The 26,775-nt window shown below is 42.0% G+C and overlaps 1 protein-coding gene across 2 annotated transcripts in view; it reads left to right on the top strand.

Annotated features, from left to right (window-relative positions):
* SH3BP5 (SH3 domain binding protein 5) overlaps window positions 1-26,775 on the top strand; it is a 43,031-nt gene that overhangs the window by 11,704 nt on the left and 4,552 nt on the right. For both annotated transcript variants that reach the window (XM_085226442.1, XM_085226441.1), the window contains exons 4-6: window positions 15,291-15,455; window positions 23,618-23,748; window positions 26,160-26,202. In XM_085226442.1, coding sequence (XP_085082568.1) covers window positions 15,291-15,455; window positions 23,618-23,748; window positions 26,160-26,202 — 339 coding nt within the window. The remainder of the gene's footprint in view (window positions 1-15,290; window positions 15,456-23,617; window positions 23,749-26,159; window positions 26,203-26,775) is intronic.

The raw sequence follows: 26,775 nt of genomic DNA on the forward strand, positions 1-26,775 counted from the left end.
TTGTTGGTATTGGTAGAAATTGAGCTTTGCTTTTTGTATGATCATGTGGACCTTACCAGCCTCGCTCCAAGTGCCAAAGCTGACTTTATTATAGATAAGCTCCAGAAATTGTTGTTGGTGTTGTTTTTTTCTTTGTTAAAAAGGCCATGTGTGGCTGAGATGGGAAAGGATGAGGAGTGAAGGTAAGGATGTGATCCACTGGCTGCAAGAAAAACAAGAAAACAGGAGAATCAGCAGTGAGTGGAGCATGTGGTGTCTTAGGGAGTGCTTCTGCTTAGTGTCTGTGGTGGGTTCTGTTGGTACTGAGCCACTGTCTCAGTGAGTGGAGGTGTGTGGGGATTATTAAACTTAATCGTTGAGAGTGGAAACAGCATAGTAAATAAGTAAACTCCACTTCTAAACACAGTAAGTGTGGTGTCTGCTGCTCTGAAAGTAGTCCAATCACAGGGACTGTGGTGTGTGGTAGAGGTAAGCCAGTTGTGACCTAGAGCAAGAGAGGAAGTTAGAAATATAATAACATGAACAGTCAACTCCTTGATCTTGTGCTAATTAATGTTAATAGTTGTGCCTAATATTAATAAATAAATGAAAAGGCCTTGCCTCAAATGCAATCCCATACTTCTCTTACTATAAACAGTTACAGAATAACTGCAGAGTGCATAGGATTTCAGGAGTTACACTTGGACAAGTCAGTGATGAAAACATGTACTTTTGCAGTACCAAAAACTCAGATGACTTTGAGGTTTGTAACATCATGCACTGAGAGCAGTGAACTGCGTCCTCTGTCCTGAAGCTGACAGCAGATTATGTCCTGAAATGGACTTTCTTTATCCTATGTCTTTGCTGCAACCAAAATCCATTCAGTTGTAATTGTTCAAAGGTACTCTGTGAGAACTCTTAAAAAAAAAATAAAAAAAAAATAAAAAAGAATTCCAAACTGCTTGAAGTCCTGAGATTTGCAAAATTGCTTCTCTTGTATTGGGCTTGTTGGGAAATACCATATTTTTCTCCAGATTCATTTTATCATTAACAGGGTTTAAATGCTACTTATCCCAGATCCGATAATTGGCTACACAAATCTTTTAATTCCTTAATACTTGACAGCATAACCCTTTTTTTTTCTTTTTTTTTTTAGTGGAGATTCCCCTTCTTACCATTCATTTGACTTTTCTCCTCTTTGTGTTAAGTACTGAGTCATGAAACAGAGCTTCCTCTCTGTGTCTGCTCAGGAGAAGCTGGAAGGTTGTCTCTGGTTATCTTTTTGGCTCCTTGTCTAGCATCAGTACTGAAATATGAAATATTAAGGGAAAGAGGAATGTTAGTGTTGTGAACAGAGCATGTGTCTGGAAAATGGGAGATAGAAAAGATTGAAGTCAATGTCAGAAAGGCATCTGCCCAAAGAGTTTTTCTAGTCTTCGTTTAGTCTGGGAAACTTCAGTTTAATTGGGAACAAATTTCCTATATAAAGCAGGGTAGGGTATGAAACTAAAGGAAAGTACCAGAATATTAATGTGTATAGGTGCCAGCCCAACATCTTTCTTTTACACTTTTTCTTTAAAACTTTAGAAATCACTATGGGAATAGCTTTCTCTTTCCATTTCAATTTAGAAAAAACATTGAGCTTATGAAGTTTTTCTACCTTCTGTCTTTTCAGTTATTCTGGAGCCAGTACACTACTGAAAACATAGGTACATGGTTCTCACTGGTTGAAAGAGCTTAATTAAACAGTGCATGACTGTGCATAAGAGAAAGGGAAGTGTAAATTCTTGTTCTCTACAAAGGGAAGTAAAAATATGACCTATAAATTGAAGTCTGCTGGAAACAAGGAGCTGAGTGATTAAAGAAACGTAGCTTGCAAGAAGTGCAGGAGTTGTCCAGTGTCATTTAAGATGACAATTGTGTAGGGCAAGTTAGCTTATAAAAGCTGTATTTAATCATACAAAAGAGTGTGCTTCCACATTGCACCAGCATGATTCTCTTGTGGAGATAATTCTTATTAAGATAAAATGCAATAAAATGGAACAAGGGCATTGATGTAGGGTCAGCAAACAACAGGTCCCCGATTCAAGTACACTGTGGAGAGGCTTTAGGACCGTGAATCCTTTTGTCTCCTCACCCTTATCCTCATCTTGTGCAATCCGGTGTTGGCAGAAGATGGTGAATTCAAAACAAATGAATCCTCCTATGCAAGAGTCCTGTAGCATCTTGTTTCTGTAACATATGCCAAGAGAATTTCAGCTTGGTCTATTTTGGAGCAAAACTTTGCTCTAAAACAGAACAATGGTGCCTTAGTGTTTGAGAGCTCTGTCTTCAAAGTGGTGGCACAGGGAATCGCAGAGCTGCCCATTGGCATCAAAGCATTGATTTTCAGCTTTTACTGTAAGCAAAAGCAAGATAATGCTCTTGACCCTGCAGGTTTTGTGCCACTTGTGCAAAGACAACTTTGTTGTGGTTCCTTATTTGGTATTGCTGTGGACCTTTTGGTTCATATTAGCATTTTGATTCGTATTATATTGCTTAATTGAATTTTAATATGTCTTTGCATGGATTTTTTTTTTTTTGCAGTTGGCATATTCTCTTTTTTCATGTTGTTGTCTTTGACGTACACCATAATGCTCACGTTCAGTGGAAGAACCTTGGCATATAACTGGGCCCTGTGTACGTGTGCAAGCAATGATCACATTGCAGCAATCTGAAGTTCCCCTAATCCAGAAGGTGTTGAGAAGACTGATTTTTTTTTTTAACTTTTTTTCTTCCCCATGTCTTTATTACTTTTTCTTTTTTTTTTTTTTTTTTTTGCTTGGCAATCTGCTTTTCTCTGTGACTAGTCTGAAAATACTACTCGTTTGCCCAACGGTAATGGGAAAGAAGGAGGGCATTACCAGGAAACATTAGTAATATAAACAAGAGCATAGGTCCTGAGCCTCTGAGGTAAGGAGTGTCCTACGCCACTGTTGACTTAGCATTTTGAGGGGTTGGGACTGCAAAACTCCTATGCAATAGTATCCGAGAAGGCAGTGAGAGTTTGAGAAGTGTTACCTCATCAGTGGCAGCGTGCTCTGGGACAGGATGCTGTGCAAAAGCAAGTGGTCTATTGCATAAATCATTGGGCTATTCAGAGTCAATTTAGTACTGCTGCATGGCTTAGAGAAATTACTTCATCTTTCCCTTAGATCCCATGTGAAACGGAGCTGTCAGGCTGCTATGAAGCTGAGTTCATTAAGGGAAGTGAAAGCACTCTGGAGTCACAGGGTAAAAGGTGCCTTTAAAACACTGCTGTTAGTACGTCATCGCTGGTGAACTCAAAGACAAACCAAACAGGAGAACTTTTCTGCTTTGCTTCTAATGGGGGGAAAAAAAGATCTGATAAAAACGTATTCCCTCACCCCCATAAGTATGGAAATCCATGTGTTTGTAGTGACCCTAATCAGAATGAAAGCCTTGGGAGTGTTGCTTTTAAGTAAGACTTTATCTGCTCTTACTGAGCTCTGTCTGTGAAGTGAGAAGTTATGTTTTAGTCCCCAGTACTGGCTCACATGGGAGTAGGTGTGGATGCTTTGCTCAGCTTTAGTACTGAATCTGTTTGGGAGGGTTGTGGTTATGCTTAGTGATATTTCCTATGCTTCCTTCTCTGTTTAGCTTTTATAAAAAGGGCATTGGAAAACCCAATTCAGACAAAAGGAGGTGAAGTATCAATGGTAGGTTGTATCTGTAAGTTTCTCTCACCCAAGGATCCATCTCTAACAAGTGTTCAGAGAGCAGTAATACACTGAAGGATATACGTATGTTCATCCCTTTTGGGTTACCTGCATTGATTCTGCTTTGCAGCTAGTTCTGCTTTTCATGTTATTGGTGTGCTTCCTTAACAAAAACAAAACAAAACTTTTCTATCACAGAAAGCTTGGAAAAATGTGCTGGAATCAGCATGTACAATGTTGTCTTCCCTGCTGCAGGCTGGGTGTACCAAAGATTAAATAGTTTGGATGGATAAATGGACTGTGCACAGCAGGGACAGATTTCTTCCTCTCTGCAGCTCTTTGTATGTAGTCCAGCGTCTTCTCCTCACTTCTACTACCTTTTAGAAAGGGACAGAAGTAACCTTTCTGACTTGTTTAAGTCCAATATAAAATATTACATCAGTTTGAAGAAGTCAACTGGCAGGGTTAGTAATTAAGAGTGAGCTTTCAGATACTCATATCTCGAGTCTCTATTCAACCTGTCTTCACCAAACCTTGGGGAACCTAGTTACCACTGAGCAATCATTTCCTCTTTCAAATATGATTTTGGCTGGATTTGACTGATGGGATCAAAAGTTCATAGTGGGCACCAGTAGACCAAGGTGGGGACATAGGAGTCACCTTGATCAGCTGTACCTACTGAAGGGTTTAGAGTCTTGTCTAAGGTAATCACTTGGGCCCTTACTGGCTGTAGTCAGAGGTGAAGACGGCTGCATTTGAAAAGCCTTCTAAAATACGTCCCTCTTCCTTGGATGCAGAGGGAGTGTAGGCATCTCATCTTTGGCTGCTTGGCCTCTGAACAGTCATCAGCAGAATCCTGCAGTGAGCGACTGTACAAATCTTAAATCCAAAGTGAATTAGGATGAAAAGTAGCAGCTGTAATCTTGAAGAACAGGGACTGAGGAGTAACTTAGCCATTTGATGGTGAAGGTGGGAAGGGTGTAAGCAGGTAAGAGCACACTTACCTTGCTGGAAGACTTCCTCAGCTGATGATACTGATACTGTTCTGTGCAGAAGATTGCAGTGCCTATAAATGACCAAATCTTTCTAAAGTGACAATTGCATCTTGGTTTCTAGATGTTCAGCTGGAGATGTCTGAAAGCAGTATGGTTCTACAGATGGTAACTCGTTTATCTCTGGAGATGAAGGCTTTTTATGTAAACATAGCTTGGAGCTTCAAAACTGCCAATCACACCCTTAAAATTAATTAGAAATTGGAAAGTGTTGACTTTATAGTGTTTCTTGCAGCATTCAAGTTTCCCATCCAAATCTGCTCAATGAAAGAGAGCTAATTGGATCACAGTACCAGCATGCTTGGCTGTGAACAAGGGGGTAGCTCTGGGTGTAAGTGACAGCTCCCAGTTCCAAATCCCTCACCAGTGCTGGTCATCCCCTCTGATTCCTATATATGCTATCCACTGGTATGTTGGAGGTGGTGTTGAGAAGAAATTCCTTATGGCTACTTTTTGAGCTAAAGACCTGTTGCTTGTATTTAAGACAACAAGGAGTTAAGATTGGTTTGTGTTATCTAGTAAGCTTATCTTGGCCAAAAAAATAGATGGAGAGAAGGGGAATTTGAGAAGCAAAAATTAAAATGTCAGCAGAACTGTGACAAACTTGGATTTCTGTTTGGCAGCTTGCCATGGAGTAGTTGTAAAAAGGAAAATTATTGGCCCAGTTACAGTGAGACAAGCAACTGACCCTTCCTGGCTGAAGGAGTATTTCTGGTTAACTGTTTAGAAACCAAAAATCTGTGCATCGGATTCAAATTTTCAAAGCAAGGATACAAAGACTTGAAAAGGGACTGTGACAAACCTTCCACAAATCCTTTCAAGTTGTGGGGGGGGGGGCGGAATAAAAGAACATTCAAAGCACATGGCTGCTTTGTATGACTGTAGCACTGCATTATTGCTGCTCTGTGCAGCACTACTGCTAATGGACCTCCAGTTCTGGTCTCTCCCTGTTTGAGGACGAACAAACAGTAAGAGAAAGTGGTGTGTGTGCAGAAGTGCCTTTTTCATCAAAGAGAATGTCACTGTTAACACAGAGTCAGTAACTGTAAAGGTTTCTAAGAGCATTTCCAGCTGTATTGCCTGCTGTTGTAGCCAGCAGGAGGTACTCTGAATGTTATTTCTTTGGACAGTTGCAGTATTGTGTTTTAAGCTGATAGAACAGAACCATAGCATGGTTTGGGTCGAAGGGACTCTAAAGACCACCTAGTCCCAAACCCCTTGCCATTGGCAAGAACTTCTCCCAGTAGACCAGGTAACCCAAAGTTCCATCCAACCGGACCTTGTTGACCTGTGGGGGATTGCTATGGCTGGGATGCTGCAGAGGAGGAGACACAGAACTTGCTGTATGGGTAGTCAAGGATCTCAGCATGGTAGATAAGTAGTAAGGAGAAAAAAATCTTATGTAAGAGGTAAGACCTTAAGAGATGAAGCGTGAAGACTGTGAGTTGTACTTAGTGGTCCAAGAAGCTTTTATGTTTCCTTTTTCCTTTTCTGTTCCCCATGGACCTGCTCTAGACCTGAACCCCCCTTTATCCCACATATACTTCCACATATGTTTTTTTTTTTTTTAATGAAACGTCATGAAATTAGCCCTCCTATGAAACATGTAGTTCCCATTGCTTTGATCCCTAGGGCATTTTCACAGTATATTCATCTTCTCACGGGCATGTGGCTGGCTGTGGGACTAGGTGCCCATCTGAGGAGGAAATAAGCCATGCAAGGGGATCAGATATCAGTCATTTTATTACTGTTGTTATTGTTGGGAGAGAGAAGTCATTTCCTGGACTTGAAGCACAGAACCCACTGAATTTTGTCAACTGTATTACTAAAGCAGGATGTACTTTGGGTTAAACAAAGAAAATATTTTGCCACGCTCCAGATTTGTGGGGGTGCTTTGTGCACTCCTGCTGTGTTTGCACAGTTGTGACTGGAGCCCTGTGAGTAGCTGCCCTGTATTTGGGTATGTATGGATCAGTGTTTCACTGCTGCTGGATGGCATTGTGCTTGGTGTGTCCACCTCAAGGCTAAAAACCTGCAAACTGCATTTATAGCTCTGTTGTGTTTTCCTTCAGGCCAAAAATGTGAATATGCCTAGGAAGCAGGGAAATGAGATCAGAAACATTTAACTTGGGTCAGCCAGTTGGAGTTTGCCCAGCTGACGTATCAGTGCTGTTATTTGTTTACTTTTAAGTCCTCAGCCTTAGGGTTGTGTTCTGGTTGAGCAGTGTGGCATTCGAGAGTCTCAAACGGTGCCTTCAAACTGCCAAGGTGGTAACAGATGCTGCCTGGTGGGTTTTGGAAGCTTATTCTGAAGATGAGGTCTGTGAAGGAAAGTTCGCAAAAGCATTTGCCTTCCTGTCAGCCCTTCTAATGCAGGGCAGTAGGTCAGAGTGACAGGCAGGTTTCTGCCATTTCAATCCCAGGCAGCTGCAAGTCTACCTCGTGTTTGGGAACATGAGCAGCTGCTACTTCACACTAACTAAAAAAAAACTTCCATAAATCCTTACCTGATTCATATTTAGTGCTCTGTTACTTATGTTTCCTGGAGGCTAGATAGCATTTGCAGGTGGTTTTACTGCTGGTGCCACGTTCTTGTCATCTTTGGGATGTAGGGACTAATTTATAGCCACTCCAGTGCTGAAATACCTGTATTGATAAATTCTGTGCACATGTTCTCTCTAGAAGTTAGACCTCCTGCATCTGTCTGTCATTCCTACGCCTCATTGAAGAGGTTGTTCTGGGTTGATATTATACATCCTGCATCTTTGTTTTATTTGATCGTTCTCTTCTGTTGATGGATAAATATTTGTATTAGCTGCTGATGGAAAAACTGTGGTTGGTTTTATTGTTGTTGTTAGAAGGTGTGCTTTGGAGGGCTGTAAATTAAAGATTCTTTTCTCTTCTGTGCTTCCTTCCAGAAGCAGAAGAAAATGCTGCTCTTCCAGCAAAGTGTTTTGATGAGTTTCTCCATAGACGAAATGAAAAAAATTATTTGTATGTGTGTCTTTTATTCCGTTTTCTCCAAAGCATCCAAGAGTCCTTAGCTATTCTGGATGGCAGCAATACAAAGCCAGCTGGCTGTTCAACCTCCTCTCCAGTAGTTGCCAACGATACAGTGAGATAATTATTTTCCTACTCTTCAAGAATGGCTTTTCTTGTGCTTTTTCTGTTGTGAAATGTAAGCCTTGTGCAAGTAGGTCTGGAGTAATGAAATACTGGGGTGGGTAAGTTACTGTAGAAGTGTTCTCTCTTTGAAGTAGCAGAGAGAGGCCTAGGGCAAGAAAGTTTTGCTTCTGTGTCAGATCCTGATGATAATTTAAAGGAAAGATTCCCCTGCTTTGTTTTCACTCCCCTTCTTCCCTGTCAGTCCTTTATGGCCATTATTGATGGCTGTTTCAAGAGATTGCAAGCCACAGATGTGCTCATCTATTAAAAATAGTAGCCAGCATTTGAGATGGATGATGTGAGGTCAGGTTGTTATCCTTCATACCTGTTTTGCACGTTAACTGCTCAGCAATGACTGCTGGAAGGCAGCAAAAGTCTCCCAGCTTTGGGAAGTTGTTCAGTTGCCCCAATCTTTATTGTATACAGTGGCTTAAGTAGGTGGGAGTTTATTATGAAATCGTAAATGCTTATGCTAGGAGTTGCTGCCAAAACAAATCTAATATGGCTATTGCCTTCTGGATGTGTTTCATTAGGACTTCTAGTAAACCAGTATGAGTTTGAGCTTGCTGAAAAATATTATCTATAAAGCTTAATTGCTCAGTAGCCTGTGTGAGAATGGCTCTGTATTGTCCCAGTTTCTGTAAGAAACATCTCTTAATTGCAGCCAACTTGCAACCCTTATGTTAGAAGACAAATGTCATTGGAAGGTTTGGAAGCAGTGTCTGTCTTGAGAAGGAGACGCAGCTGAACGTGCTTGTTGTTCAGTTAGAGAAGGTGCTGAGGGTTTGTTCTTACCAGGAGGGTTTTAGCACTGTGAAGGGGGAATTGAAATTCTGTCCCTGCTGCTACCTAGTTTTCTTCCTTCGAGGAATGGTCTTAGCCCTTCATGTGTCCAGGTCACCATCCACAACTTTTCCCCTAAAGCCAGGTAGGCCTGTTATTCATATGTGCTATGGTGATGTATCTAATTCCACTAGGAGAAATTTTGAAGGGTCAGTAGATTAATTGTCTTCAACAGGACACTTAGGAATGTTCCATGGACCTCTCAGGAGTTTTCTAAGCACCTTGTACTCTGCTGAAGATGTACATGCTCAGTCTGGGCCTCCCAGTAACATCTCTGTTACAGAGGCTGGGCTGTTGCTGGGTTGCCTAATGCTTTCTAAGGAGGGGGAGAACAAGTCCAGAGCAGCTCCTTGCCCCAGTGAAACTCTTGCCCCTGTGTCTTCTCCTTGCTTACACTGGGAGCTGTGTGTGCACGAGGTGTGCTACTATAAGCAAGCTGCCAGTCTTTTACCAACTCCCTGGAAACTTCTACAAACAAACATGTACTGCTTTGGTGGCAATTGGGTGGGATAACAATCCGGTGTTTCTCCTTTGTAAATCTGTTCTATCTGTTGAACATGGGTTATCTTGCGAAATCCATGAAGGCAGGCTGTGTAAATCTAGCAGCGTGTATTTGTGGGACTTTATCCCTTGTTTCTATATTTAATTTCAGCAAAGAAGGCTGCTGCCTGGTGCAGATGAGCATGCAGAGCATCTGTCTCTAAACCTAGAAACCAGACATAAGCCCTGGGTTCACTGAGTCATTGCCTAAGCCCTCTGTGCAGGTGAATGCTGGGAGGAGGGCTGCCGTGTTTGTTTTTTTCCTCTTAATCAAATGATTTGCATTGGAGATAAAAACCTGGACGTGTTCTATGATCCCATCTTCCAGAAGGCAGCTTTAAATTTTGCGCAGCTAACAAGCAGATGGCGATGAGTGCCCAAGAAAGCTGTGTCGGGATGGTATTGGCATGAACAATTTGGCTTATTCTGGTGCCGTAGACTCGTTAAGTAGGGTAAGTAACTCCAGGCAGGCCAAGTTCTTGGAACAAGCTCTTGAAAAAGGCTTGATATTGTGTGCTTGGGTATTTCCTTTTTTCTTTCTTTCCGTAGTTCCAAAGGAAGTAGGATTCTGTCTTTAAGACCAACTGTGTATAAGCTGCTAACAGAACTGCTAATGAAGTGAGTGGCTGGTTGTGCCCTGAACCTCTTATTTCATGGAATATAGCTTGTGATCCTGTCTTACAGATGCCAAATATATCACCTAACTTTAGCACAGAGTTAGATATCTCAGAACGTGCTTTATAGGTCTACTCTGATTTCCTGGGCCTTTTTATAGTCTACACGTTTACCAGGAAAACAACCAGAGCCAGAAGTCAGGTCAGTTCTGTAACTGAGCTGTTATTAGGCTGTTAGAAGAGGAGGAGTGGATGCGTAAGTGGGACCAGAAAGCCCAGCGCAAGAACAAGATACCTGATTGACAGCAGAGACTAAGTGACATCTGGTCATCATATTCCACAGCCATTTCATTAGTTATGCAGCAGGGAGAAAATGAGTTTTGCTTCAGAAAGCTTTAGCAAGACTCATTTCCTCCCTTCCCTTACCACTTGCCTTCTTCCACCCAAGTAAAATTCTTCAAATCTACTCTTGAAAAAGCAGTTTCTAACCCATGTAGTTTTATAGCTTTTTCAGTAAACGGCTTAAAGAATACAAGGGAGTTTCAGACTCTTGAGAGACTGCATTTTCTGTCAGTAATGCAGGCAGTCACCACAGATTAATAAATAGTTCGCAAAATGCCTCATCTGCCAAAATGAGGTCACTCCAGAGGCATTGAATTTTGTAAGTTGTTTATAAGCATCTGCACGTAGCTCATAGCAAGAAGGGGTTTCTGTCTTTACTAACTCTGTTCTGATTTGGCTCAGAGTTTTTTGTGGGGAGAGGGGAATGGAAGTCATGGTCTTACATAAGAGCCCCCCAGCTCCATTGCTATTCCAGTTATTAAAAAAAAAAAAAAAAGTATGTGTGGGCTTGAGAATTTAGGAGAACATTCAACATTGGTGTAAATTTTTGTAAATGTATTCTTTGTGGTGTTGTTGGCTTTCCTGCTTTCTTTTCTGTGCATGTGACAAACTGTTGGAAAAATTCTAGTATTTGCTAGAAGTGCTGTTGTACAAAACTTGTGGAGGTCATCTGATCCAGCTTCCTCCTCAAAGCAGGACTGTCACCATCGCTGGGTTACATCAGCCATTCTTTGAGTACTCTTTCAAATGGGAAATTTGCCAGTCGTGTTGGTGGTGCTCTTCTCATGCATTTTCGTTTTACTTGTGATCTGGTCCTTTGGAAGCTGACTGATAGCAGTCAGTCCTGTGTAACCACGCAGGCAGCAACAGAAACTGCAAAGTTAGATGGAGTGAGGAAGGTGTGTGTATAACCATATATATATATAATATATATGTGGGTTTTTTTGTTTGTTGGTTTTTTGTTTGTGTTGTGTTTGTGTGTGTGTGTGTGTGTGTGAGTGTTGAAACAGAAAAGTCGAGCTGTGTGTTGTAGGATTGAGCAAGGGCTCTGACTGCAAGTGGGGTTTGGGGAAATAAAGGCTATTTGGGCTGAACAGAAAACTATATTTTGTAATTCAAGAGAAAAGTGCAGGGTTCGCTGCTTTGGAAGTGGACAAGCTGATGTGCCAGTGCTAGCTCAAAATATCTGTGTGTTGCTGCCAATTCCAGAAGAATGACTATATTTTAAAAGGTGATGTTCTTCTTTGGCATCCATGCCACAGCCTTGCTTTTTTGTTTCCATCACTATCTTCAGCTAAAACAAGAACTACTGTTGAGCCTGGCTCTTCCCTGGGTAGGGCCCTATGCAGGAGAGGTGGGGAATTTCCCATGAGGACACAGCTTCTGACTCCCCTGTGGGAGCTTATTACAGCAATACATTGATAGCTTGTAATTATGAACCCTTTTGGGGTTTTAGTCACAGTGTTAGAAAGCTGGATGGAGGTGTGACTCCTTTTGTCTGTAGTTTTAAAAGCCAAGGAAGATCATGGCTGTGACCTCTTCAATCAAACCAAGTGACCCGTCAGCTTGAGGCTGAGAGCATGAGAAGAATCTGCCAGTAATATTGCAGAACAACTTGTACCTGCTGGAGGGAGTTCTAACTGGAGGCTAATTATTGAGTAACATGCTAACTTAAAATTACTTGGGTATCCTTTTTCACATTGGCAAAACCACAGACCCGTTGTCTCTAATGACTAATGGATCTTTCTTTACCCTAGCATTTAGGTTTTTTCTTTGCCAGGTTCTCAATATGTTCTTTAAAACAAGACTAGTAGATGGGTGAAGCTAAATTATTTGGACTCTTTTGCTCAAGTCAAAAACCATTTTGCCTTACAGAACAGTGTTTTTCAAACTGCCCTTGCTGATTAGCATTCAACAAATACAGCTGAAAGTGTTGATATCTGTTTTTATCTGAGCTTTCCATTTACCCATGCAGTTCTGGGGCTTGCAAGAGTGGTGGCTAGAATGGTCCTGCCTGTTTCCATCGTTGTCTCTTCAGTGCCCTACAAATCCAGGTACTGGAGATAGCAAGCAACTGGAAGTCCAGCTGATCTGTGAACACGGTATCTGGTTTTCTTATCACAAAGAACATTTTGTTGCTCTGTAGCCAGTTGCACTCTAGAGGCTTCATCAAGAAAACTACCGGTAGCACAAGTTTCCATTAAGTGCCATTTTCCTTGAAGGATTTAGAAACTCAGCTCCTAATGCTCAGCTCAGTCTTTGCTGGCTTAGATGTGTTGATCCCTGACCTGGCTATCTGTGCCAACAGAAACATCCAAGTGCTGATGCAGTTACGGTGAGAAAACTGTACTTCCGAATGCCCCTGGGATCTGCTTTTAGTGGAGTTTCGAAAGCAGACTTTGTGTGGTTCTGCCTGAGCTGGGAATGGGTCACCCATCTGTTTTCCTGTGTTTGCTGGGAATTCTTAGAGCGGGCAGGCCCTCTCCTGTGGGGGAAAGCTACAGAGCTGAGGCCTGAGCTGGGACTGGGCTTCGGTGGCCTCATTGCATAGGAGGCACTGGGTCCTGGCTCTCTCCTGGGTGATCTGTCATGAAAATCAGCCCTATTTTGGCACACTTCTTCCCTGTGTCCTCAGCACTGTTCTGTCACATTTGGGTCAGGTTATTCCTGGAATCCTGTGTTTTATTTCACTTCTTGTCCTACCTCAAACTACTGTTTGCACTTCACTGTGCATCTTCAGAGTATTCAGTAGAGGATATTTTGGGGGCTTAGGTTTGGTCTGTGCCTTTTGTTGAAAGCTTTGGTTGAGCCTCATTTAAAGATCTTCAGAAGGCTTTTCTGTGCTCATTGGGTACCATGGTTCAGGTTAATGGCTAAACGATACATTCTTTAACCTAGTGTACTCAGTTGATTAAATGCATTAATACATTTGATACAAAGCAGGTGACTGGAGTGTTGAGGAAATGTCATGTATGGTTGGTTTAGCAAATTTGCACTAGGGTGACGTTAATTGGTACAAAGTACCATTCCACTTTGGGATGTGTAGAGCTGCTTGGAACTGAAAGCTTTTATGTTCTGTCTCTTAGTGAAAGCATTAGATAAGGTGGTGAATCAGCAGAGGGCACAACTGGAGGAATTACTTGTCTGTGGAAAAGAGCAGCAACCACTTCAGGAGGAAATGCAGCAAGGACCTTGGTCAGAAGGAAATCCCTTCTCTGTCTGTAACAACTCGGATTTCCCTCCACACCTGATAGCCGAAGGACCTCTGATGCATAACTCATATTTTTCTACGGTGGCTGTGGGGCGAAATAGCTCTCTCTGTGGTAAAGGGAAGGACATAGGAAGAGCTTGCTGTTATTTCAGGGCACTGTGGGGGAAATGGCGTGCTTTATTTCCTTTTGCGACTTGTGTTTAAATTTGGTGTCCGTCTCCACCCTGCCATGAGATCAGGGAGGGAAGGAAGGCTTTTTCAGTTACCTTTACGAGTAATTGTGGTGTCTCTCATGCGAAGGTGTTTAATGCAATTGGTGTTGAGGATGTGTAGCCTGCTGTTAGTTTGGAGAAGTGTGTTGTTCTACTCATTTCCCTTTTTGTCACAGGGAATTTGGCTATTTCCCAAGCGAACACCATTTCTTCACAATGAAACCTCTTCCTTTGTTCATGAAAGACTTCACCTCCTTCAAGTTTGTATTCTTCATGCAATAGTCCTTTCCTCTGTTTCAGCTCCAGCTTCCTTCTCTGTATCATGGCATAATAAGGTTTGGTCATTTTGTTCTGTCACTGGTGTCTGGTCAGAGATGTTTCCCATAGGTATGAACTTGGTAATTCCCACTTGGTTTAAAAAAAAAAATAAAATCGTTGAAGTGTAAATGATAACTGTCTTCACCAAGCTCGGCATTCAACTAATTGAATGTGAAGCTTACATTTGAAGGGCTTTATGTCCCTGCAAAACAGAACTAACCCACTACTTGTAAATGTATGGAACAAAAACAAAAAAGATGTTACACTGGTAACTTGTTTACAGAGATTCTTTTGTTTGCTCATTGTAGAGTCTCCCCTTTCAAACATTTAGGGCATGATGCTGATGGTCTGCCACTGGTCTAGAGGGAGATGTCCCTGCCTATAGCAGGGGGATTGAAACTATTTGATCTTAAAGGTCCCTTCCAAACTATTCTATGATTCGATTTTCTTGGTCCAGAGTGAGAGAATCACAGCTTGTTCATTGGGTGGCTTCTAAGCTTGCTTCATTGGGTATGTTGTGTGTTGTTTTGGAGGACTCTTTGCTCTCACAGCAAGAGCACTTCTTCACCAGAAGGTGCTGTTCTTCCCTGCTTTTATGCAGCCACTTTAAAGCACTTCCTTCAAGCTCAAACTTGGGGTTATTTTCCTGAAACAAAACAACACTTTCCAGAGGACACAACAAAACCTGCATCAGTGTTTTATGGTTGTTACAAATTCCCTGGGTTGCCCTGGTCTCTGCGGTGGGGGATTGCTGTACCAGCTGTGTCCTAGCAGTAGCAAAGGAGAAGAACATGCAGAGAACTAACTGCCACCTTCTTGGAAAAGTTGTGTATGCTTTACAGCACTGTAGTAATTCCAAAACATTTCCTCAGTATGATTAATGGTGTACCAGATAAAAATCTACCCTGACTAAACTGAGGGAGTGCCATTCTCAATGCATTCGTGACGTGCTACAAGTTTGCTACTGCATTTTTTTTTTCCTTTGTTTCTCAGTGATTAAATCTATAGCATCAGGTATTAATCTCTCAGCTGAGTGCTTATTTGTAGGCCATCAGCTCTGCAGTTTTGACCACGAACATCATGAGACAGTTCCTTGCAAATTACCTGCTTGGGTGGAAACTGCCACGTCTTAGCAGTATTTACCACAATGAGGAAATGTGTGTCAGTTCTAAGCAAACAGTTGGGAAACAGTAATGCTGGAGTAGGTGTTTTTAAAGTCCCGGGATTAGCCTGCTGGATCTCCTAAACATGACTGAGCATTCCTTTGTCTCTAATCCTGATTTCTCAATTTTTAGGCACAGCTGGAAGCCCAGAGAGCGACTCAGGATTTTCAGAGGGCAACCGAAGTGCTGCGTGCTGCAAAGGAGACTATTTCACTTGCTGAGCAGAGGCTGCTGGAGGATGACAAACGTCAGTTTGACTCTGCCTGGCAAGAGATGCTCAACCATGCTACACAGAGGGTAATAGAAACACAAATCAGCTTGCCCCGTCACCTGTCTTTTCCATGTTCAGTTTTCTTCTTTGAGATATGATGCAAGTTTGTGAAGTACCACATTTTTTGTATTGGTCCAAGCATATGACCTGTAGGAAACGAATCTGCAGAAAATTATGAAGCCTGAGGTTAGATGATTTGGGCCATGGGATGAACTATAGCTCTCTATCTAACTTTGCTAGTAGCTAGAGGAGTGTCTCTAGCTTTAAATAAATAAATAAATAAAATCACCATTTGTGTAATGGGAGTAAACAACATCCTTGGGAATATCTGCATTTAAAGCTATACAAAAATAATTGCATTGGGAAGGCTTAATTGCATAGGGATGGCTATTCCTGAGTGCATGTGTTGTGGAAACTCTGACCATGGAGTACCAGGGACATGTTCCAATTTAGTGTAACCTGTTTTCAACATTACATTAGTTTCAGGAAGGCATTTTTGTCTGGAGTCTATCTGTGTGGAGAATTATTAAATGTGTGTTGCATTTTAAGCTTGCACACTTCTGTTGTAAATTTACTTTCAAATTTAGACAGGATCTTACCTTCTTGGTAAGGTCTTTTTGAATCTACAGAAAAGATGCACTAATAGTGAAAGGCAGTATTTGTTTTAGCAGCTGTCAAGAATTTTCCTGTTGTTTGCCTTGTCTCTCTTTTTCCTTATCTGTTAAAAATGCAGAAAGGTGGCTTTTTTTTTTTTTTAAACATGAAAGAACCAAAAATCTAAGTTAAAAACCTTTGTTCTGTCAAAGTTCTCCTTAATATGTCAGTGAAGCTGAACTTGCTATTCCAAGCGTGGGGAGCACGCCGTACAACGCTGGCATTGTCTTGCAGTCCTCAATACAGTAGCTTTGTTCTGTTGCAGAAGCTTTTTGGTTATAAGAAAACCTCTATTTCAGACTGAATTCTGTAACCAGCTGCCAGACGATGAAACAGAGAACAAAAGGATGTTGGCTATAGCAGGGAGAGAGATGAAGAAAAAACTCAATATATAGTAAAATATGAATAACCAAGAAATGCATAGAAATCCTCCAGGGTATTTGCTGTTACTGTCCCTGTCTTTAAGTTTTTGCAGATCTGGTAACCTCTGCTTTTCTGGAGTGAAACCTGATTTTTACAGTGCGTGTGCTAAGACACCAACAGCTGTCATTTTTTCGTTGGCTGTTATTCTTGTTTGATGTGAGCGAAGTCTGGAAATGCATACACTATTTTTTTTATTCTTAGAGCAGATAGATGAGAAAGAAATAGAAGCTTCTAAGGACTTTCTTAGAGCTTCTCTAAGAAGTAGCTGAGATGTGATGGAGATTGAGAGCAACTGTGGATCAGTTGCCTCCCTCTAGCAGGCGTGGAGAAAGAAATGCTGGGAATTTTCAGAGTTCAAATGGATTCCTCCTTTCCTTGGATATTCTTAAGGAATCCCTGTGTCCTTCTGCAGCCTTAATTGTTCTCAGATTGCCTGCAGCCAAGAGGAGTACGTTTGAGATTTCCAGACTTGGTGACTTAGAGCAGAAGAGGACTTGTCACAGTGTTTGGAGCTGATGGTGTTTGCATGTATTGTCACTGAGTGCAAGAGATCTCCTTGTCAGGGGCATCTGTGACATCTCTATGGTTGCAGCTGAACAGTACATAGGAGCTTTGTGTTTATTTTGATGTAAAATCTCCTAGGCACAGATTGATTTGTATAGAGTAGCTGAGGACTTACTAGATGGAAATATTTTTTCTGGTACTGAAAGTAGTCTGGGTAAACTCAGATCCCAGAAAGCATGCATCTTTGCCTTTCCAAGATGCATCACATTTTGAAAGAAGTACATGGAAGTTTGTCTTCTGATTTTCATTAGCTCTTCTGGGGATCTTGAGGCTAGAGTCAGAGCCAACAAAGGTAAGGAGAAAAAAAAAAAATCTTGACTGAAAAGACCTGGCATTAGTTTGGAATACTGACTGAGTTTGTCTTCTTTAAGATCAGAGTGAATATGTTCTTCATTTCAGTGCATGCAATTAGTGAGGTTCTTAGGGTGAGGTACACAAAATAACTGGGGGGAGCTTGAGGAACAGAAAATACCATCATTCTCTACCAAGCTATGAATGAAAAAGAGGTTGGCAGATGAGGTCTAATAGGACAAAGATTCTTCTTGCCTGTTGTTCCTAACTCATATCACTAACTGTTAATTCACCACTAGCATTTTCTAATGTAATTATGTTTACTAAGAGGTGAAGACTTAGGTTAAAAAAAGAATATATTCAGAATTCAGTGAATCGTAGAATCATTAAGGTTGGAAAAGACCACTAAGATCATTTAGTCTATCCATCTACCCATCACTCTGTTTCTATGTAGAAAATCGCTCCTGGAGAAGCTTTTTGCAATCTGGTTGCACTGTTCCTTTTTAGGTTTGCTTTTTTTTTTTTTTTTTTTTGCCTATACCTGTAAATTACATCTATTGGACAGATCACAGTCTTGTACTGTGACTTGTACAGCAATGAATCAAGTGCTGAAAAGCATCTCTGGGCCAAATGTCAGAAGTGAGTTACTAATTCGTTTGTTTCTATATTGGTAGAAATGACAGGCAAGAGTAGTGTGTTTTTATTTGCTATTCTTAGGCAGCAGTAGCAGGCTCTATTGAATTAATCCAAAATTTGGAACAAATCCGAGCCCTAAAGCAGCTTGGTAGCTGACAGACAGTGCAGTGAACATAAGGAAAAGGGGTAGGCAAGAGAACAAATCAGATGCATCTCTATTTGTATAGGCTTGTGTGGAAATACATCCTGGTTGCTTTTGCACTTACCCTAATGGATACAGACAAAGACTTGGACTGCAAAGTACCTACCAGAAAATGTTGTTTGTAGATCCTGGTTGAGAGGAAATGGAGCTGCATGGTGTAACTGCCTTTTGATTTCTTCATGGTTTGAAAAGATACTGTCACGTTAAAAATAAGCAGTACTGGTATAACGGGATAATGTAAACAAGCCTTTTGTTGCCACTGAAGTAGAAAAATGGTCTGTGTAAACTGATTAGAAATGCAAGTGTTACTGAAGATCTTCCTCTCCTAGATGGGTCAGAAGCACAGCATGTGGAAGATGTGTCTACTTGTGGAGCAGACTACCAGCATGAGCAGGTACAGGGAGTAAAGGGTGTCAGTCAGTAGTTTTTTTTGCACCTTGCATTTTGAGCTAGGTTTCCAAAAGAAGCAAAAGGTGCCTACTGTTTAAATAGGAGGAAGATGCCAACTTGCCTGGGAAGATGCAGCTATAATCCCTTTAAATGTCTGTGCTTGAGATGTGTGCTGAGCATAGAGCAGCATAAAGGTGTGAAACGATCCTGCAAGTCAGACAGCTTCTTTACCCCCCTCAGTCCTTAACCTGGTGTATGTTTGTGGGTAAATTCCTGTGGGTTTTTTTTTTTTTTTTTTTCTTCCCTAGAAGTCAATTTCTCAAAAGATCTGGGATGGATATAGTGATGCTTAGGCTGGGATGTCAGTTTAGCTGTCTAGAATCTTACTTTGTACTCCGAGTTAGTTGCCTAACCTCCCACTGAACTTCCACTTGTCTGATCAGCGTGTTGATGGTGTCTTGAGAACAATTCACATGACCAAATGAGGGTGTTTGTTGTGAAACAAATTCTCTGTTGGTTACAGTAATCGCCTGCCTTGCATGTAGGCAGGTTTGATCATAAAATCACAGAATGGTTTGGATTGGAAGGGTCCTTAAAGCCCACCTAATGCCAATCCCTGCCATGGGCAGGGCTGCCATCCACGGATCCGGCTGCCCAGGGCCCCATCCAACCTGGCCTTGGGTGCTCCAGGGATGGGGCACCACAGCTTCTCTGTGCAGCCTCTCCCAATGCTTCACCTCCCTCTGAACAAATAATTTTTTCCTAAGTTCTAACCTAAATCCCCCCTCATTTAGTTTAAAACCATTCCTGCTTGTCCTATCTGCCTGTGTAAAAAGTCAGTCCCCATCCTACTTACAAGCTTGCCTCAAGTACTGGAAAGCCACTATGAGGTCTCCCTGGGAGACATCTCAAGATTGAACAGCCCCAGCTCCCCAGCTTGATGAGCTTTTAAACTTCCTGGATAAGACAAGTTCATTGTTAGACATAGCTTACCAGTGTTTTAGTCAATTTCAGTTTATCTTTAAAATTTGGAGAAAATGTTTTGGATATGGAAGTCTTCCCTGTCCGTTGGTACCTGGAGTTATGATGCTGTAGTTGCTGGCATGGGGCTACAGGAGGGCCAGTGAAAGGAGGGATGAGAGGCAGAGATCTTTGCATTTATAATTCTGTAGGAAATCATCCTTGTATATAAATGTGTCCAAAAGAAAAGCGCTGACAGAATGTTACCTGAAATTTGAGACAAATTGGAGCAAAAAGGAAGATCCTGTGAGAGAAATTGCTATTTTTCTAATTGCCAGTGCAATCTGCAGTCTTTAAAAGACTCTGCTTTTACAGTTTTTCCTGAGGTATGTTCAGTTCAAAAATTCTGGCAGGGAGAAGACATGTTTTGGCTCTTGATCATGAGACATTTTAAAAGGAAAGGGTGAGGGGGAGCAAGGAGGAGAAGGCATGCTCCCTCTTGCTTTAATTTGGCTTGCAAAGCTCCCTTTGATATTACACCGTGAAGTACCATCTGTTGGTGTAAAATGCGTGGGTACTTTCGTGATGTGGAGAGAAGAGAGACTTCCTGCAGATAGAATCACTTGGAGGAAAAAAGGGGGAAGAAAGCTATGAAATAAACGACAGGAATACTCACAACCATCTCTGTCCTATTCTCTCCATCCTTTCACTGTGGAAGTTAAATGCAGTATTTATATTCTTCCCTCTACTATCTTTATCCCTTGTGTTGTTGATTCTGTCCTTCTGGTTTGCTGGTGTTGCATTGTCTGTCTTATCTCTTTTATTTCTATTTCTTCTAGAAGAGTCACCCATTTAATTTTTAGAGAAAGAAACAGATGTCCAGAGTAATTCTCTGGCTCAGATGATCAGGTTTGCTAAATTTCACCGATAAGCGTTTCTTTTGCAGTTGCTATTGCTGAAATGTTCCTGAAGTCCATCTTTGACTTCAGCTCATGAAGATTTCTTGGCTGAGAGGGACAAGGCCACTTGTGCAGACCTATTTGCTAAACGTATATATTTTGTACTGACCTTCCTTTCCCTGGCATCTGGATTGGAAACAGAGAGTAGATGAGGAAAGAGGAATTGATTGATACCTGTGTAGGTATTTTTTTTATTTTGTTTTGAATAGCTGCATCTTGCTGTCTGGGCTACCTGGGAGGATGACTCCTGCTTGGTGTGGCCATTCAGTGATGAATCATAGAATATTCCAAGCTGGAAGGGACCCATAAGGATCGTGAAGTCCAACTCCTGGCTGCACACACGGCCACTTAAAGTGTCTGGTGGATCTGTGAGCATGCTGGAAGTTCATTGGCTCTGTGTGTTTTTACGTAAGAGTGTGCTTCCCCTCTTCCAAGTATGAATGGCAGCTAGGATGCTGAGAGGAGAGAGGTGTCAAGAGAAGTCTCAGTTGTCATCCTCACTTTTGTCTCTGGTTTTTTGTAAGTGATGCTCTCACATCTGTGATGGCCTTGGCAAGGTTTGTTGGTAGAAGCACTGTGTCTTACATTAGAAAGAAGCTTATTCAGACAGTGTGACCAAAAGCTTGTTTGATTCAACGTAAGAATACTTTTTTTTCCGCCCCCCCCTCCCAAAGATATTACTGGGTCTAATAAAAGATCTTTCCCCCCCACCCAAACTTTATCTATCCTCTACTAAGACCTTTTTAAAAGCTGAGGGTTTTCATTGGCTTGCCTTGCATAGAATCTCCAGGATGTAAAGTGCAGGGTCTGCAGGTCTGTTTCTATCCACGTGTCCTGGCAGGCAGGCTCTATGTTTAGGGGTTGTTTGGCTTCTGTGAAGAGACAGATGATCTTTTTGTTTCTTCTTGTCTGGATGAAAGGTTTGAATACATCCTGACAGCAGGCAGCTCTGTGTGGTGATAGTGATGTGGAACAGCCTTCCAGGTAGTGCAGAACTGTGTCCATGTCCTCAGCCTGGCGAACGCATCTTGAGCTGTACTCCCTCAAGCAGAGCACTTGGGTAATGTGAGCAGCATGGTAGCGTGCCCATTGAAGAAGAACCACACAGCAGGAGGAGAAACTTGCTTCCCATTGCTGATTTCCCAGGGGGATGAAGTATTTTTTCCTTTCCAAAAAGGGTAACAAGTGTGGGTGTAGATATCTGGCTTCACATTCTGTATTTTGTCACATAGTTTGAGGTGGTTACAATCTGTCATCCCCAAATCTGTCTTGCAGGATGAAGCATTTTTATGATGTTTGATATCAGATGTGCAAAGTCAACAAGAAACAGAACACCTAACCTGTTAGAAGACCCTGGTACTGATAGTGCTGAAGTGGTTGATCCCATGCTAATTTCACCCCAAGAATAGATGGCAAGGATTGGCATTTAATTAAAAATCAGCAGATTTCAGCTGCTCTATTATTTTGTAGCTTCCAGCATTTTTAAATTGCAGTTGCCTTGCTGCACTACAAAGGAGCAAACCAGGTTCTGTGCAGTCTTTGGAGGCTGCATTTTAATTTACAACAATTTCATGCTAAAACTAGCCTGGCTGACATATTACACCAGGGAAAGTCTTTGCATCAACATTGCGTTCTGAGACTTCAAGATGAGAGAATGTAGCTTGTTTTTGGGATGCAGGGGACAGTCTGCCATCAATTTGATTTATTTCTTATTTTTTAACTTCAAGTGTGGATGTCTTATTCGTATGTGAAGCAGTTGAAGGTTGTTGAAGTATATTAATCAGAAGAGCCCTTGGAAACTTCATTCTTTTAGTTCATCACAGATAGCAACTTTGATGTAATAACAAGTGGTGAATGCAGGGGAGCAGTTGTGGCCCCCAGTTGTGGCAGCAGGACATTCCAGCATATGCAGTGCAGCTTTGGCCCACAGCAGTTTCACATTTGAATTTAGGTATCAGAAAGGACTGTGAACACTTTTTCTGAGTGGAGTGGCATACCATGCAAGCAAAAGCTGATTGTGCTTTTTTTCCCTGGTTAGTTCAGCCTGAGGGCTGGTACTTACAGAACTGAGAGATTTATTGGTGAGGTTATTCAATCTAAATGTACCTTGTTGTTTTATTATTATTATTATTATTATTATTTTTATTTTTATTTTTTTTTTACCTCTCTGTGTATCTGAGAGAGATGATGGTGCTAGTGTTGGAAGCCAGCTGGAGGAAATGTGCTTGAAGTGTTTTCACAGCTGAAATACTGAAAAACTCACTACTTGGGGAAAATAAATCTTGCCTTCCTTTTTTTTTTTTTTTTTCTGTGAATACTTTCAGGGTTGAAGGAAGGGATGCCTGAAAACTGCCTGCTTTCTGCTTACTGTCAGACAATGGAGAGGTGTCACCGCTTCTATTCCTTTAAACAAATCAATTCTGTTTCTTGCTAGATCCTTGCTGCCAGTGCATTAAAGAAAACAGAATTTCTGATGCCTCAGGGAGCTCAAATCTGCAAAATGAAAGTACCCTGGGCAGAATTATTGAAAAACATGACTGTAGGATGTCAGCAGGGCAGCTGATGGAACTGCTGTGCCTTAGGCATCTGCCTGCCCTAGTTAGGGGCTGATCATCAGCATATCACTACCCACCTGCATTATAGGGGGCCAGTTGGTGGCCCAATCCTTTTTTGATGTTGAAGTCATGATTTGAGGCTGGTCAGCTCTTCCAAGAGGAAAGGCAGCTTCCTATTCTCGTGCAAAACAGGCTGCCTGGGAAGGTGGTGGAGTCACTGCCCCTGTAGGTGATAAAGAAGAGGGTAGATATGGCATTGAGTAGCGTGGTTTAGTGGTATGGTGGTGATAGGTTGATGGTTGGACTAGTGGATCTCAGTGATCTTTCCAGCCTTCATGGATTCTGTGACAAAGACTGTCTCATTGGATGGGTTGCTTTCTGGTGGCTGGTGCTTCAGGTAGAGGGGACAGGCTGCACTGTGTGCAGTGCTCTTATCCCTCTGGTTGGTCTTCAGTCCTCTCCCAATTTGAGAAATTATTGATACACTGTTAACAAAAATGGTAAGAAATGGATGCTTGGTTCTTGCCCTTCAAGCTGTATTTTCCTTCTTACAGGTCATGGAAGCAGAACAAACCAAAACGAGAAGTGAGTTGGTTCACAAGGAGACGGCAGCCAAATACAACGCTGCCATGGGAAGGATGAAGCAGCTGGAGAAGAAGTTGAAAAGAGCCATCAATAAATCCAAGTAGGTTTCATACTTGGAGATGAGTGAAATGGTCAGTTTCTTTGTAGGACATAGGATTGTGTGGGATTTTGGAAACTTGTGAAAAGACGTTGTCTTTACAGCACAGATTGTACTAGAAAAGTTTCCTGGGCATACTCTTAGTTGTGTTTTCAGTGCACTGAAACCTTTCATGATGTGTGACTTGAGAACCAGGCATATGGGATTTCACAGAGATGCTGCCTACAGAGCTGCAAAGCTCCGTGTGTGTGGTAGTTTTGCAGCTTAGGATTTTTTTTTTTTCCATTTAATTTTTATATTTAGTTAGGAAAACTACAAAGCAAGTGACAGAAACCTGAAAGGTGTGAGACTGCATCAGGGCAGTATGCTGTACATCAGACTTGTTTACTTCCTAACACTGCTTTAGCAAAGCTGTGCAAGAGCTGTTCTTGGGAGAAGAAATGCTTTGGAGAGCATGGCTGAGCAGCATCACTAATAAATGTGTGTGCATTTGATGAGCAGTTTTGCTCGGTTGCAGAGAAATAGAGCAGCTTTTTCTCAGAACCTATTTAAAATTTTGGCCCCGTTTACAACCAATTCTTAATCCTCTTTCTATTTCACAGCCTTTCCTTGTATTTCCAGACTGGAGCTTGTCTAAACAATCTGCTTGCTGTGTTTAGCTTTTAATCCCACCATCTAAAAATGATTTTATCGGGAAATTGGTCAACTAAGAGCCTGTTTTGATTGGCGTTTGCTCAGTTTGGGAAAGGTTTAGCACTTCTCAAGGAAGATGCAGGCATGTTTGCTAAAACAGTATAGCAGCGTGGCTTCCTAGAATGAGCTGTGTACTGTTTGTCTGGCACTGCTCAGGGCCTGAGCAAAAACACTGTCAGATTGCTAAATGATAGATTGATAGGATCATCGAACCCTTAGAGTTGGAATATGGGCCTCTGAAGGCCATCTAATCCAAGTCCCCTGCCGTGAGCAGGGACACCACAGCTAGATCAGGGTCCCAGGGCCTGATCCAGCCACATCTTGGAAGTCTCCAGGGTCAGGGCATCAAGCACATCTCTGGGCAACCTATGCCAGTGTCTCACCACCCTCACCTTGAAAGAGTTTTTCCTTATATGTAATCTAAATCTTTGAGCTTGATTTCTGTAGCTGAGAGCAGTATCTGAGAAGGTGTTTAGGTTCCTTAGTTAGGGCCTATGCAAACTGGGAATTGAGGACATTGAATTTGCTGCTGCTTGTGTTGTAGCTAGCATGCAGCTGCTTTGCAGAAGGGAGCTGGTAACAGCAGGCTGCTCTGCCCCTTCCCTGGCTGCTGCTGGAGGTTGGCTGTAACTCTGGGGCATTGCAGGACCACGTTGTCCAGTCTCCTTCCCTCAGCCCCCTAGGTTGGCACATGTGCTGGAAGTGTTGCTTTCCATGCAAACTGATTTGTGTTTGCTGCGTACTTCAGGCCAGATTAAGATGCTTAAGGCATTACTGTTCTAAAGTAAGACTGGGACTGCCCAAAGGAAAGTCATTTGGGTGATTTGCCTTGTAAGACTGACAAGTGGATGATTACAGGATTGTTTTGCTTTGGTTTTGCTTTTAATTTTGTTTCTGGGTCCTTGCTTGCAAGCTAGAGATGTACATATGGCTGCATGTTCTTAACATACGCCCGATCTCATGGCTCAGTGCCACCGAGCAGCAGGATAATGAACTCGCCTGTGTTAGCAAGCTTTTGGAACTCACTTTCTGCTCTGGTGACTTGGGCAGAGTGCCTTCCCTCTTCTGTCATCTGCTGAGAAAGCTTTGAGCAACTCTGCAATGCCACGTGTGCTAATTGCTGCTACGAAAGAGATCTTTCCCCCAGATGTATGGAAGCTGGTGGGAGGTCAGAGTCCAAGCCTGGTTTTCCCTCCTGGTTGGATTAAAAGTAGGAGCTGCAAAGTATCCTAACCACAGAGAAATGGGAATTGGTCACTTTGTCTGTGACTGTGAATAGAATTCAACCCATAAAACTATACGGGATAGGAAAGCTATAGATTCACACAGTTGTATTCTAGTTCATGGTCCAAAATGCAGCTGCAAGAAGGACTTGAAGCAGGGGAAGCTGCTCTTGGCTTCTGGGTACTGCCTGTGCAGTAGGCTGGACATTGTTTTAATATCTTGCAGAATGTAGGCCTGAGGGAATTGTACAACTCCAACAACTGGAATGTTGCAATTTGTATTTAGGTCAAAAGGCCCAAGAGAAATAAATGGGTTATAGGAGGAAAAAGAGAAGTGGAGAGCACCTGTAGGTGTTCTGTCATCTAGATAGAGGTCTCTCAGGATTATGCTGAGACACAAAGTGGTTCTGTTAATTCTATGAAGAGAGCAACTCCCACTCCAGTTCTCTGCATTTAGTCCTGGTGGCTGTAAACAGTTGTTCTTTGTTTTTTCCACAGACCTTATTTTGAACTCAAAGCAAAGTACTATGTCCAGCTAGAGGTAAGTGCAGAGTTCACATTGCCCTGAGACTCTTCACTGCTTGTGGTAAATATCGAAATTACGTGGAACGTGCTATCAGACTAACTGTTGACTGTTTACAAAGCCAATTTTGTTCCAAACCTCTTATCATGAGCAATTTGCTAGGCACACTTTAAAGATAAAAGATGAAGAGGCCTTGTTTCCTCGTGAGCAGTAAGTTCAAACCTGCTTGAACCCTGCTCCTAGTTTTGAGGACCAAGCTAATAGTTTGTATGTCTGTGCTTCTCGTAGTCTGAAGTCTCTGGATTTTTTTTTCCCCCCGTGTTTTCTGCATCAGGCTGCTTTTAGTACTCGAACATCATTCAGATGTGAATTTAGGTTTTGGGAGAATGGGGCTGTCATGCAGCTGGATATGCTGCCAGAGCTTTTTTTGGCATCTCTGTGCTGCAGTGGTGTGTAGCTGTGCTTTGGTGTGGTGGAGCACGGTGGCCCAGGTCTGGACACAGCAGTTGTGCGTGGGATGGTGATTCTAATGCAGCCCTAAGTCTTGGAGCTGCCAAAGGTGAAATTTCAAATGCAAAGATCAGTGTGGGT

This window comes from Meleagris gallopavo, chromosome 6 (assembly GCF_905368555.1).
Source record: "Meleagris gallopavo chromosome 6, MGAL_WU_HG_1.1, whole genome shotgun sequence".
Taxonomy (NCBI): domain Eukaryota; kingdom Metazoa; phylum Chordata; class Aves; order Galliformes; family Phasianidae; genus Meleagris; species Meleagris gallopavo.